At 48.6% G+C, this 14,545-nt stretch overlaps 1 protein-coding gene across 3 annotated transcripts in view; it reads right to left on the bottom strand.

Annotated features, from left to right (window-relative positions):
* RAB11FIP3 (RAB11 family interacting protein 3) overlaps positions 1-14,545 on the bottom strand; it is an 80,263-nt gene that overhangs the window by 4,463 nt on the left and 61,255 nt on the right. For all 3 annotated transcript variants that reach the window (XM_084763084.1, XM_084763085.1, XM_084763083.1), the window contains 4 exons: positions 14,107-14,142; positions 10,147-10,240; positions 3,874-3,977; positions 362-502 (listed from right to left, as the gene is read on the bottom strand). In XM_084763084.1, the coding sequence (XP_084619210.1) occupies positions 362-502; positions 3,874-3,977; positions 10,147-10,240; positions 14,107-14,142 (375 nt within the window). The remainder of the gene's footprint in view (positions 1-361; positions 503-3,873; positions 3,978-10,146; positions 10,241-14,106; positions 14,143-14,545) is intronic.

Raw genomic sequence — 14,545 nt, 5'->3', positions numbered from 1 at the left:
TCAACTGAACCTGCATTTAATGCCCAAAATCCACATGGCAGCAGGAGAGAACCAGTTCCTGCAGGTTGACTTCCACACATGAACATGCATGCACGAACACAAATTATTGGAATTTTAAAATTTTTAAAAATTTCTGAGACAGTGTTTCTCTGTGTAGACCAGACTGTCCTTGAACTTGCTCTATAGATCAGGCTGGCCTCGAACTCACAAAGCCTACCTGTCTCTGCTTCCCGAGTGCTGGGATTAAAGGTGTGCACCGCCGCCCAGCTGAGTATCCTTTTTCTGTTATTAAGCTTCTCCCTAGATGCTACACCTCCCAGGTAGACAGGCTCTCTCCAGCCTGCAGCAGAGCTTTGCTCACCTGGCCTGCAGGTTCTCGATCTCGATGCTCTTTTCACGCTCCATCTTGCACAGGAGCTCCTTCTGCTTCCTGGTTTCCTCCAGGACCCTCTCCTGCGCTCTGAGCTCCTGCTCCTTAAGTTGCTCTTCCAGGGCGTTGGCTCTGAGGGGGAAGGGGAGGAGAAGTGCATGTCTGTAAGGTATATGAAGAGTTGTTCTGAGGCATTGTACACTGATCCGGGAGCAGCTGTCCCAGGATGGCCACAGCACTCTGCAGGAAGCAAGTGACAGGAAGTCCATACTGCTGAGGCAAGTGCAGCCTTTACAGGCAGCACAGTTAGACTGTGGTGAGGCTTGCACATCATACCCTCGAGGGGCTACACCAGGTCCTTGGTACATGTGGTCCCTAACGGCTATGATAGAGTTGCACCTAGTCCCCTCCAGGGTCACTCAGAGAAGAGCCTTGTTTAGGCTTGAGGCTCTGGCCCCTTGCCTGGCTTCCTGTAGAAGACATGGAGAGTCAGAGACAGTCCCTGAGAAAAGTCCTGCCAGCCCTGCCTACAGCTGTGAAAAAGCCATAACCTCTGCGTGAGTGCCTCAGCACCAGACAGCACAGGGGTGATGAGGAACCACATCATACAGATGCCCAGTTTGGAAAGTCTGGTGCTGTGAGGAAATAAGAGTGGCAGCTATGGGGCTGGAGAGATGGCTCAGTGGTTAAGAGCACTGCCTGCTCTTCCAGAGGTCCTGAGTTCAATTCCCAGCAACCGCATGGTGGCTCACAACCATCTATAATGTGATTTGATGCTCTGTTCTGCAGATAAAGCATTCATATACAATAAATAAATAAATAAATAAATAAATAAATAAATAAAAAGAGTGGCAGCTATGGAAGAATGGATTTTTAAAAAGTCTTATAGTCCCTATCCAGCTTTGGCCAATGGATAGCACATTTTCCATAATTGTGTGGAGAGCAGGGACTGACTCAGACATGAACTCTAGTGCCCCCTATTTGACCACTTCCCCTGGTGGTGAGACCTGGTGACATTCAGAGGAAGGGGAAGCAGGCTACCAGGAAGAGGCCTGATAGGCTGTGATCATGTGGTGGGGGAGGAGGTCCCCTTCTGCCACAGACCTAGGGGAGGGGACTAGGGTGAAAATGGGAGGGAGGGGAGATACAAGTGAGGGGATAACAACTGTGATGTAATCTGAATAAATTACTTTTAAAAAGTCTTAAAGTCAGGTGAGGTGGCGCACACCTTTAATCCCAGCACTCGGGAGGCAGAGGCAGGAGGATCTCTGTAAGTTTGAGGCCAGCCTAGTCTATAGAGCAAGTTCCAAGACATCCAAGGCTACACAGAGAAATTCTGTCTCAAAAAAGCAAAACCAAAAAAGCTCTGAGAAGTTTACATTAGGAGGGGGAGGCTCAGGAGTAGAGTGCCTGCGCAGCATATACGAGACTCTGAGTGACTCCAAAGAGAGACAGAGATGGGATGAAAGGAAGAAGTGAAAACTGAATAAGAAAGTTAAATTAGAAAGTTTCCAATTCAAAGCTGAAGATATTACAAAAGGGGAAAAAGGACAAAAAGATAATATTAGATATTATGAAAATGAAGAAAATTAAAGATCTAGAATATCTACTATGACCAAAAGACGTTAAGTGCAGCAGGGCGGCAGCATAGCCTGGCAGGTAAAATTGCTTACCACCAAGCCTCACTACCTGAGCTTGAGTCCCAGAAACCACAGGGTGGAAAGAAAACCAACTGCCTCAATTTCTTCAGATTCTCGTGTGTGGTGCATGCACATGCACACCTATTTCTCAGAGTTAAAGACCAAAAATCAAGTGCCCAGCACAGAAACCTTTGAGAGCCTCATGGAGACATCCAGGGTGAAGAACAGCACCACGGGGACGTGCTAGTGAAGGTCAGCCACACTCACAACACATCTGTAAGGCTCCCGACCCTCGTGCCCTCACCTCCTGTGTGCTGGAATTACAGACACACAAACCCAGACTTGGTTCCTTTTCATTTCTTTTTGAAAAATTATTTCTATTTAGTTTATATGCGTGGGAAATCTGCTTGTGTGTATGTAAGTGTGCCCATGTGAGGACACCATGCAACTTGTCTTCCTGCTCAGTTTACCTTTGGGCTAAGCCACATAAAAGGGCTGAGGTCCATAGAGGCCATCTATGGCCCTGCACAGTACCTCCCTTACCTGGTTCTCCAGGGCAGGGCTCTGCCCTCAGCCCCATAGACCCTACCTGGTGTCCTCTGAGCCCCCGGCCAACCATGTAAGCTGCACTGATTCCATTTCCTCATCTGTAAAGTGGAGAAAGTATCTGGCTCTGAGAGTTACAAAGGATGAAAGAGGGCAGCAAGAGCCTCGGGAGACTCAGCCCAGGGCCCAGGCCAGTGTGGGGATGCCAGGTTCCCCTGGGCCAGGTGCTCAGGACATCATCAGAGGCTCCCAGACCATACGCTGACTGCAGATGGACCCTGGGTCAGCTCCATCAAGAGTACCAAGTGCTCCAGAAAATCGAGCTACACAGGCTCTGGGCACAGTGAGTCGCTCTCACTCTGTGGGTCTGTTTTGAACTCAGGGCTCATGTAGCACATGCTCCACTAACTGAGGCACTTTCTCTACATAAATTTATCATTTTGAGGGAAAGATTTATTGTATGCAGGGTGTTTTGCCTGCATGTTCGTCTGTGTACAACGTGTGTGTAGTGTCAGAAGAGGTCAGATCCTCTGGAACTGGATGTACAGACAGGTGTGAGCTGCTAGGGTATCAGGAACCAAACCCAGATCCTCTGGAAGAGCAGCCAATGCTCTGAACTGCTGAGCTATCTCTCCATCGCCCTGTTTTAAAATTTGAAACACATGCATGTGGAAGAGAGAGGAGAACTTTGGATGCTATCCTCAGGGATGCTGTCCAATTTCGTTGAAGTTCACTGATTAGGCCACACTGTCGGTCACAAGCCCCAAGGAGCCTCCTGTTTCTACCTCCGCAATGCTGGGATTACACATGTGTGCCGTTGTGCCTACCATTTTACATGGGACTTGGGGACAGAACACAGGACTCCATGTTTGCCAAGGCAAACACTTTACTGGCTGAACGACCTCCCCAGCAGCATTTCATATATCTTAGGTTGGTCTTGAACACACTGTTTAGCCAAGAATAACCCTGAACGCACGAGCCTCCTACCTCCACTTCCCAAGTGTTGGCTGTGCGCCTACACCACCATGCCCTGCTCACCATTTTCAGGTGTACCTCCCTAACTGCTCCTGCATGCATACAGGCAAGTAGGGGCCCTATCGTCTCGTCTGTGCTGTTGTGGCAGACCTCTGCCGAGCCTCAGCTCAACCCGCCACGGTCTCCTGGCCATGCCTGGCATCACCCAGCATGTGAGTGGATGGGTGCTACCAAGTGCAAACTGGCTCCCTGGAGGATCCTGCTCGGTGAGGCAGAGAATGAACAGGGTGCGAGTGGTGCTGTGGTGGCTCTGGGCAGTGCCAGGCCACAGGCGACACTCACCTGTGCACCAGCTGGAGGTTCTCTTGCCTCAGTCTGCCGTGCTGCTCCCCAGCAGCCGCACTGTCCTTCTCCAGCTCTGACACACGTCTCTCCAGGAAGATGACCTAGGTAAAGACATGAGTCCCTGAGGAACAAGGAGGAAGAGGCAGCAGCTGTGCTCCCAAGGGAACATTCGGGAGGCAACATGGGGATTTCCGTAAATCCACAGCAGTGTAAGCTCCCACAGGGTCACAGTCAACTCAGCAGAACAAGGGCAGATGTCAGTGGTAAATTCGCGCTCTAGTTGGTACCAAGAACACCTTCTGACTTGTGCATGGGACCAGGAGGCTCACCCACACACGCCTCACATGTGAGACTCAACTGCCAGACAAAACTCATGGAGGAGGCCCAGATGCCTGGAGACAGTAGGGACAGAAAGGGACATCCCTGCCTGTCCCTCCTACAGGAAGGACTCAGCCTAAGAGCCCAGGGGAGACCGTGGGGTGCTGTGGAGAAAGGGATACAGGAGCGCTGAAGCAGGGTAGAGAGGAGGCCTGGCAGGCGTTAAAGCGAGCGCATGAGTTGGTAAGGGATGGGACCCTGTAACTTGGGCTGGAAATGGTGGGAGGATCCTACTGAAGCTGAGAACTTTGCACCCTCCGATTCTCAAGGGTTTTTTCACCTGAGGAAGTAGTCACCCCACCCTCAGCAGATGTACCCCAACACCATGAAATATTGCCTCTTGTGCCTTTGGCTGAGGACATTAATCCTTCATTAACTGCTAAACCAGCAGGGAGTTTCTCTGGAGGAGACGCCAGGCAACAGGGGCTGACCAGGAGTTGCCTCTAGACCTATAAGCAGACCTAAGGCTAAGAGGCTCCTCGAGTGGAGACAGACCGTGTAGCTCATGAGGAGGCACACCGCATACTAAAGAGCTTAATGCGTTTGCTAATTCATTCAAGCAGAAGTCTGGAGACCATGAGTAGGGATGGATTTGAAGGGTGCGGGATAACGGCGGGAGGAAAATTAAACTGTATCAGGCCGAGTTTATTGATAGGGGCCCACAGAGTGGAGAGTCTAGGTTTAATAGAGAAGTTCACACAGTTAAAATAAATAAATAAATAAAGGTGACAAAAGCCAGGTGGTAGTGGTGGTGCAAAGCTTTAATTCCAGCACCCAGGAGGCAGAGGTGGATGGATATCTGAGTTTGAGGCCAGCCTGGTCTACAGAGTGGGTTCCAGGACACCATAGCTACACAGAGAAACCCTATCTTGAAAAATAGATAAACATAGTTAGGCGTGGTGGCGTACACCTTTAATCCCAGCACTCAGGAGGCAGAGGCAGGCGGACTGCTGTGAGTTCAAGGCCAGCCTGGCCTACAAAGTGAGTCCAGGACAGCCAAGACTACACAGAGAGACCCTGTACGAAAAAACAAAAACAAAAACAAAAAAGAAAGAAAGAAAGAAAAATAGACAAACAACCCCCTCCCCAAAAAAGTGTCAAAAGTTTGAATGGTGGCTGCAGCATCTGTCAAGATGTCCTACTGAGAAGGCGCTGGAGATGCCTGCTACTCTTGGCTTAGTGTGATGCGGGAACGTTAGGCTCCAGGAAACCGCAATGCTAGAGCAGGTAAGCGTGCAAGACTTACTCCTCCACAATGGGAAGGCCCAGGAGACAGGCTCTTCCCTTACAGTGTAAGACAAAAAAATGGCGAGAGGGGCACCAGCACATTTGAAGAGCTTTGCTGTCACCCTTTTCCTTGTGCCAGACCTTAGGTTGGAAGGATGGGTTTAACTGGCTCCAGAAGTATCTGGGGCAGGTGGCAGTGCTGAACTGCCAGAGGTAAGGCGCTCTACTTACTGTAATGGGCAGCACAGGCAAAGTGAGTCTGATGGCGCCAGGACTCTATGGACCTTTGAACTGGCTAATCAACCATGCTGTCTCCAGGCATGAACAGGCAAGAGGCCTGCTGAACTCTGTTTGCTCCGTATGAGCACACAAACTCTAAAACAAGTGAAAGGCTACATAGGCTCATGGCAGAAAGGAATTTAGCCCTGTGATCCAATTTCCAGACTTGAGCCAGTTTGCAGACCCAGAACCCCTTGGAGAAGGGTCGGCCAGGTTCCTCTGAGGAAGGACCTTGATAAAATACCTAAGAGTTTTATTGTTAGCCTTTCCCCAGTTCTTCCCCAGAGAGCCCTGCAGTCTTTTACAATGGTAACTGTACAGTGTGGGGAAAGGAAACAGTTAGACTTTCCGGGGCCTAGTGGAGACTGATTCTGAATTGACGCGGATTCCAGGAAACCCCAGAAACACTGTAGCCCTCCAGTTAGAGAAGGGGCTTGTGGAGGGCAGGTGATTAATGGAGTTTTTACTGAAGTCTGACCCACAGTAGGGCTAGGGGTGGGTGGACAGGTGGATGGAGGTTATCCCTGAACTCATCCTGTGGATATTATAATTGGGACAGATATACTTAGAAGTAGGATTCTGATGTTAGTCACCAGACCTGTGGAGTGACGGTTATTATAGTTGGAGAGGCTAAATGGAAGCCTTTAGAATTGCTTCTATGGGGCTGGAGAGATGGCTCAGAGGTTAAGAGTACTGCCTGCTCTTCCAGAGGTCCTGAGTTCAATTTCCAGAAACCACATCGTGGCTCACAGGCATCTGTAATGAGATCTGGTGCCCTCTTCTGGCCGGCAGGTGTACATGCAGGCAGAACACTATACATACATAATAAATAATGAGTTGCTTTTGCCAGGGAAAACAGTGAGTACGTGGGTCATATGATCCAGCAGCACCTGGTGCCCTTAGCCCAACAGGTTAAGAAAGGAAGAACAGTGTTAGAAGGCATGATTGATCCAGATTACCAAGGGAAACTGATTGCTTCTCCACAATGGAGGTCGGAAAGATTAGGCATGGTTGCAGGAGATCTTCAGGGCATCTCTGTGCTACTGTGTCCTAAAGTCTATGGGAAACTACAACAGCCTAGTCCAGACAGGGTGACAATGGGAACAGACCCTTCGGGAGTGACAGTATGGGTCACTCTTCCAGGAAAAGAGCCAAGACTTGCTGAGGTGCTTGCCAAGGGAGGACAGACTGGGTGGGCAGCAGAGGAAGGCACTTATAAAAACCTGCTAAGGCCACGTGACCAGTTGCAAGACAAGGATTATAACTGACACAAGTCTTTCTGTCCTATTTTGTTAAGAATGTTTGTACAAATGTTTGTGTTTTCTTTCTTCAATTTCTTTGAAGTTGTTCTTTGAAAAGTAACATCAATTAAGAGACTATCAATGGTTATCATATTTGAGTTTGAGATACTAAAAGAATATTCCTGGGGGCTGGAGAGATGGCTCAGAGGTTAAGAGCACTGCTTGCTCTTCCAGAGGTCCTGAGTTCAAGTCCCAGCAACCACATGGTGGCTCACAGCCATCTATAATGAGATCTGGTGCCCTCTTCTGGCCTGCAGGCATACATGTAGGCAGAATGCTGTATACATATAAATAAATCTTAAAAAAAAAAAAAAAAGAATAAGAATATTCCTGAAGAGACAATGCAACCTATTAGGGGTTGTATGTGAGATAGTTACATCATGTTGGGCAAAATTATGAATGGCTATTATTTTCATTTGGCAATTAATTATAACATAAGGAGATATGATTGTCAGCTGACAAGGGGTAAAGTTGTGATTGCTGTTCTTGGTTGTCAAGTTGACTACATCTGGGATTAAATAAAGTCCAGGGTACACCTGTGAGGGTTTTTGCTCTCCTGAAACAGGGTTTCCCTGTGCAGCCTTGGCTATCCTGGAAGATTAACTCTGTAGACAGGCCGGCCTTGAACTCAGAGATCTGCCTGCCTCTGCCTCCTGAGTGCTGGGATTAAAGCGACGCCAGGTTTAGGAATTTTTTCTTAATTAAATAATTTGAGGTGGGAAGGCCCACCTCTCATCTGGGACACCTTCTGCTGGCCGCCCACATGAAGGACGTAGAAGAAGGAAGCTTGCTCTTTCCCTGCTCTCCTTCTCGCTGGCAAGTCCATTCCTTCACTGGCATCAGAGCGCACGTTTCAGGATTCTGGCATATACTAAAGACCAGCGGAGACGTCCAGCTCTGTGCAGTTAGCAACTACTGGACTCTTGGACTTTCTGTAGGTAGACAGCGATTGTTGGCCTAGCTGAACCACAGTCCGTAAACTATGCTAATAAATCTCTCCCCCTTCTCTCTCTCTCTCTCTCTCTCTCTCTCTCTCTCTCTCTCTCTCTCTCTCTCTCTCTCTCTCTCTCTCTCTCAGTTCTTTTCCCCTATAAAACCCTGACTAGTACAGCTGGGAACTGCTCCTCAGTTGATGAGACAGTTAGGGAAGGATTAGGAAGTACGCTCTTTTTCAAGGAGGTGTGTAACTGGGGTCAGACTTTGAAGCTTCAGAAACCCTCATCATTTCCAGTGCTCTCTCGGCTTCATGGCTGTGTCTTACAGTGTTGTAGAGAATATCTTGTGTATTGTATGAATGCAACACCTGTCAATGAAACAAAACAACCTGTGGCTTATAAGAAAGGGTAGAATATAAGGTGGGACATCCAGCAGGCAGAAAGGGTTAGGGGACAGAGCAGGCATGGGAGACTCACCGGGGAAGATGTGAGGAGGACAGATGCATGGGACCCGAGTACAGGTAACCAGCCACGTGGCAGAATGCAGATTAGTATAAATGGGTTATTTTAAGTTACGAGCTAGTCAGAGAAGAGCCTAGCTATATGGTCTAGGTGTTTGTAAATATACTTTGAGTCTCATGAATCATTATTCTGGGAGCTGGAGCCAGGAGGAAAAACATGCATCCTACTACACAATGTGAGCTCTCAGATGCTACTCCAGTGCCATGCCATGCTTGCCTGCCTACTGCCATGTCCCGGGCCATGATGGTGATCAAATCCTATCCCCTTGGAACTGTAAACCCCAAATAAACTTTTTTTTTTCTATAAGTTGCCTTAGTCATGGTGTCTTATCACAATAAGTGTGTGTGTGTGTGTGTGTGTGTGTGTGTGATGGAGGCCATTGCAAGAAACTGTGAAAGTGAAGCCTGGGCTTTGTTCCAGACTCCAAGATAGTGGAGATGCCAGAGCCATGAAAGAGCTGCCAGGTAGAGCTGCACACAAGGAGTGGAATCAGCCGAGGAGAGGGAGTGAGTTGCAGTCAGCAAAGCTGGAAGGGTGGAGCCATCGAAGCCCTTTGACACTGGACATGGAGCCAGAAGACTTGGAGTTTGCCCTGCTAGGTTTTGGTCTTGCCTTGGTTCAGAATTTGCCCATTGTGCCCTTTTCCCTCCCCTCTGGAATGGGGTATACATTACACGCTGGAAGTATGTAATTTCCTTTTTGAGTTTACTGATAGTTACCTTGAGACACAGAGAGACTTTGGACTTCTAAATTACGCTGAGACTATGACAGATGATCGGACGCTTGAGGATGGAGTAAGTGCATTTTGCATTATGGTATGGCCACAAACCTATGGGGCCACGGAGTGAATGCGGTGGCTGGGGGGAGAATGGCTTGTATATCTGAATACTTGGTCCGGAGCCGAAGGAACAGGAGGTGTGGTCTTGTTGGAGGAGGTGTGTCACGAGAGGCAGGCTTTGCATTTTCAAGAGCTAACCATTCCTACTTAGCTCACTCTGCCTCACGATTATTTCTCAAGATGTGAGCTCTCAGTTGCTGCTCTAGTCTCACGCCAGCCTGCCTGCTGCCATGCTCCCAGCTGTGGTGGTCATGGACTCTGGCGTCTGAAACTACACACTCCAAGTAAATGCTGTCTCTGGCATCTCTCAATGCCCCCCTGGAATGACTCACATCAAGGAACCTGGCACAATCTAGCACAATAGCTAATGGTAGTCTGGTGACATGGTTCACTGGTAAGGGACTCACAGAGAAGCAACTCATTTTTGTTTTCCTATGACTGCCACACATGTGTGTGGCATTAGTGTAACCACATACATATATGCAGTAAATAAACATAATAAAATATTATGGCTCCTGTTTGCTTCTAGTCCTTGTGCCTTTCTCTGCCCAAATGCTACAAAATGCTCCTCTTTTATGACAATGGCATTTGAGGGAACCAGGGCTAAACAGAGGGTCTAATTAGCTAGATGACACCATTGACACTTCCAATGACCAGTCCCAACATCATTCCTCAAGTGCAAAAAGGAGACCAGGTGTTCCCAAGCACCACCCACCTTCTAACAGGCCCTCAGCCCCTAGAGCATTCTGGTGATCCTGCCTCTTCCCAGCCCTCAGCATGTAGCACCTACCTTGTCAGCAATGTCCTCTTCTGGGCACTCCACAGGCTCTGGGGGAGGGTCCTCTAGGGCCTCCATGGTCAGAGTCCCTGACTGGTGCAGATACCTGCAGAAAAGAACCAAAAGCAGAGGGAAGAATGGGAAAAAACAAATTACAAGCTCTTCAAACAAGAGTCTGTCCAAGTCCCTCTGAAAGGCAGGCATCAGCACCGTGGAGCACAGGCCCTCCCATCTCCTGGGGGCAGTGCTCTCCTGACCAAAGCATCAAGCCAGTCGCCTTTAGCAGGAGGCTGGGAACAAGCAGACTGCGCTCGGCAGCCTGAGTCCTCCCCGCACTCTTTGGAGCCTGACAGCACAACATTCCTCCTTGCCAGCTGAGGGGACAACAGGGTACTTTGGACCAGGGTGCAATAAAACACATCATCCCTCAGCATGATATGAAATATCAAATCCACCAGAGGACCATCAAACATTAATTCAGGATCTTGACTCCTGAACAGTGTACCTACACGTGTGAGGCTTTTTTTTTGTTTTTTGGTTTTTTTTTTTTTGAGATGAGGTCTTTCTTGCTTTTTAACACAGACTGGCCTCAAACTCACAATCTTCCTGCTTTAGCCTCATGACTGCCATGGCCACTGTGGCCACTGTGCCCATCTCTATACACATTTTGTTTCTGTTCTGAGACACGTCTTGCTGTGTAGACGTTGGTTGGCTAGTCTGGAACTCAACACATAGACCAGTCTGGCCTCAAATTCAGAGATCTACCTGCCTCTGCTGGGATTAAAGTATGAACCAACTCACTCAGCTTCTGTATATATACTTTGTTGTTGTTGTTGTTGTTGTTGTTGTTTTCCCCAGACAGGGTTTCTCTGTATATATTTGGCTGTCCTGGAACTCACTCTGTAGACCAGGCTGGCCTTGAACTCATGGAGATCTGCCTGCCTCTGCCTTTCAAGTGCTGGGATTAAAGGCATGAACCATCATGCCTGGCTTCTATATACATTCTTGACGCTTGGTTTCCAGTGTGCTCTCCTCGGTACTGACAGTTAAGGGGTGTTGTGAACTCCACAAGTCACTCAGGTCATACTCCCGCAGTACAGCTGTAACACAAAGCTCCCCTTAACAGCAGGTAAGTGCATACAGGCGGAGCTGGTCCAGACACCAGCCCTGCAGTCTCTTGGCAGGAGTTACTCCTCAGCTGCACATGCCTGGGCAGCATTCAGCACACGGACACTTGCTCATGGTTCTGTCTAACTTGTTTAGCTGTGGTAAATCTAAGTTAGCAGCAACGCACACACCCTTGAGGGCGCTTGTACAGAAGTGGTGGGAAAGCCGTGGATTGAGTTTGTCCCACACTCAGGGCCAGGCTCTAAACCTGATGGCCTGATAATGCTCAGATCTGTGTGACCTTGAGAAAAGTGGTCACGCAGTCTTCTCTTATAAAATGGGGGACAGTCTGCAGGCAAGGAGGGCGCTTCAGTGAGTTTTCTATGAGAGTATTTTATAGGAGCTTTGATAAGGATGCGGCAGGCTGAGGTTTCAGTTGTGGCAACTTCACCTTATCAGGGAATGACGCTATTTCCTTTCTCACTGACTGAGCTTGTACATTTCCTTTTTTTTTTTTTCCCCTCATGAATATTTTAGAGGGAAAGGAAGACTGCTCATTTGCCCTAGGACCATAAATGTCGGCAGCACATTGGGAGAGCTGCTCTAGTGTGTCCTCAGATCCTCAGAAGGTGCTGAACAACACTGTGTTCCCTGCCAGTCACTGCTCTTAAACAGGACCTTGACCTCAATTTGATGCCACACCCAGGACAGGGAACTGCCCACCGTAGACCCTAGGGGCCATGCCGGGCAAGGGCCAAGGCCTGGGACTATCTCAGGCTAGAGGAACATGCTGTCCCTAAGCACCCAGCATGTGGCCTCTGGCTGAAGCTGAGGCAGTCTAGCAGGGGGAGTGTGGCTTACTTAATCCCCAGCAAGAAGAGGCATTCTTCCTTCACCAACTCTATTCAAGAACCCCTGGGAGAAAGGACTATGGCCAACAAGAAGAGCATGAGGTTCTGGGACTCCCCCAGACCCACATTTTGCACAAGGAGGTGGAAACAAGTCTGTACTGTGTGTCCCACTGGGACAACTCTGTGCCAGGTGCCTCAGGGAGAGGCACCACTTCCATTTCCATAGATGGAGACAGGGAGGGAATACCTTCATGTCCCACCGTCACAGCTGAACAGTGCAAGCCAGCCATCTTAGCCACCATACACCAAGGGCTGGACACTCTGCAATGTCAATTACAGCACAGACATTCTGTGTTTCCTGAGGTTTCTAGGGGCAGAATTAAGGGCACAACGCATATAAAATCTGCATGTGTGCTTTGACATTCTGCAAGCACGCTGCAGAATGCATTTCTTATTTATAAATCAGGAATATGGAAGCTGACTTTTGTTGTAACAAATACATCTGAGGAGAAAAATACTTCTGAGACTTTCAAAGGATCAAACTTCACTGCCCAGTCTCTCAGACCTTTACTTTACCCCTCATAATTAATGAGAAAGAGGACTTGCAACAAGACTCGTGAAATCTATCATCTTTTCTTTTCTTTTTCTTTGTTTTAAATGGTTTTGGGAATTGAGCCTAAGGCCCATACACGTGAGGCCTGCATTCAACCCCTTCAGCTCTATTCCCAGAACTTTTGAAAACTTTTGAGATGGTGTCAAAGTTGAATCTCCTGCTTCAGCCTCCCAAGTATTTGTGATTGCAGGCCTATAGCACCAGAACAATCAAAAATTTAAGAAAAGTTTTTAAAAGCTTTCACAGAGAAAAAAGCCATGAAGAAACAGACAAGTTGCTAAACTTAGTGGCAACTTCAGTACCAAAGGCTGTGGCCAATGACTTCAGGAAAATCTGAGGTTTACCTCCAGGTCCCTGCCTTCCTCGGGAGCCCCCAGGAAGATATGCAAAACAGAGTGAAAAATAGGAGAAGGAAGGCTGGGGCAAGGGACTGGATGACTCAATCCCTGAAACAAATGCACGGGGTGTCAGGATACATGCCCGAGTGGTGAAAGCAGGACACTCTGTGCAAACAGGAGGGGATGCTCCCCACAATCCCCGGAGAAGACCGGCGGTGGAGACCACGCAGACTGAGAGGACAGGAGCAGCACGAAGCTGATCACTGACTCAGCAACAGCTTGTCTCAGCCTGGCCTGAAGGAGGATGCAATAGTCTCAGACCCTGAACGCTGTGACTCCAGCGACGACTGCCCAGGAGCCAACTGGTGGGCAGAAGCACAACTCACCTTTTACAGCAGGAAGCTGACAGCAGCCAAACTCCAAAACCAAAAGCTGTAAGACTCTAGCAAGACCTAGCCACTCGGTGGGGCACACGCCTGTAGTCCCAGCACTTAGAAGGCAGAGGCAGACAGATCTCTGAGTTTGAGGCCAGCCTGGGTTACAGAGCCCGTTCCTGGACAGCCAGAATTACACAGAGAAACTCTGTCTTGAAAAGCAAAGCAAAGCAAAACAAAACAACAACAAAAAAAACCCTCATAAAAACCAAGACTCTGACAAGAGCTATTTCCCACCCTTTCTCCTCTCCATGTAAGCCACTGTGCTGGCAAGGGCACAGGCTGGGCAGGCAGCTACCCAGAGCCAGCTCTAAAAAGCTGGCTCCTACAGGAGACACAGGGACACTGCTGCCCATTCCAGCCCTTACAGGGAGTGTAAGTTCCGAGAGGACAAGAAGCTGCCACAAGCCCCAGGTCCAGGCCCACACCCACAGCCCGAGAAATCCTTTCTACCACCTCTCCCCGAGATTGCTTTCTACCCCAAACTATAAAATTTAACTTGAAAATTTGGATTAGAAAACAAAACAAAAACCTGAAAGAGAATTTTTCTAAAACGCTTTTCAGAAACTATGACTGCCAATAAATATATTTCGTAAGATTTTCAGCAAAAAGATCGAGGCTCTGCCTACCTTGCCACCTTCCTGCTGGAGAGTCGCTTGGCTGGGCTGTGCAAAAAAAAAAAAAAAAAAAACCAAACAAACAGGAAAATAGTGTCAGGGAGCAGACCGAAGGACAGGAGGAAACAGGAAGCTTGGGCTGGGGAGATAGCAGGGCCCAGGCATGCAGCCCCTTGCCCCAGGCGAGCCGCATGCACAGGACACCCTCTGCAAGGCAGGGGACAGGCGTGACACCCTTTGGAAAGGTCTTCGCTAAGGGTCCTCATTTTATCCCTAAGACTTCAAAAAAAAAAAAAACCAAGCAGGCTACTGTACCATGCAGAACCCAACCTGAACCCGCCAGTTGACTACACCTGGGTCCACATCATTGGCCACTGTCACGTTCTCAAATGTTTCTGAAACCATTATCTCAGCTGTCTGGCTATCACACAGAGCCTGCCATGGTAGGAGA

Source organism: Acomys minous (genome assembly GCF_964271855.1).
Source record: "Acomys minous genome assembly, chromosome: 16".
In the NCBI taxonomy this organism is placed as follows: Eukaryota; Metazoa; Chordata; class Mammalia; order Rodentia; family Muridae; genus Acomys; species Acomys minous.
The sequence above is the reverse complement of the archived record's forward strand: the minus strand, read 5'-3'. Positions and strand labels throughout refer to the sequence as shown.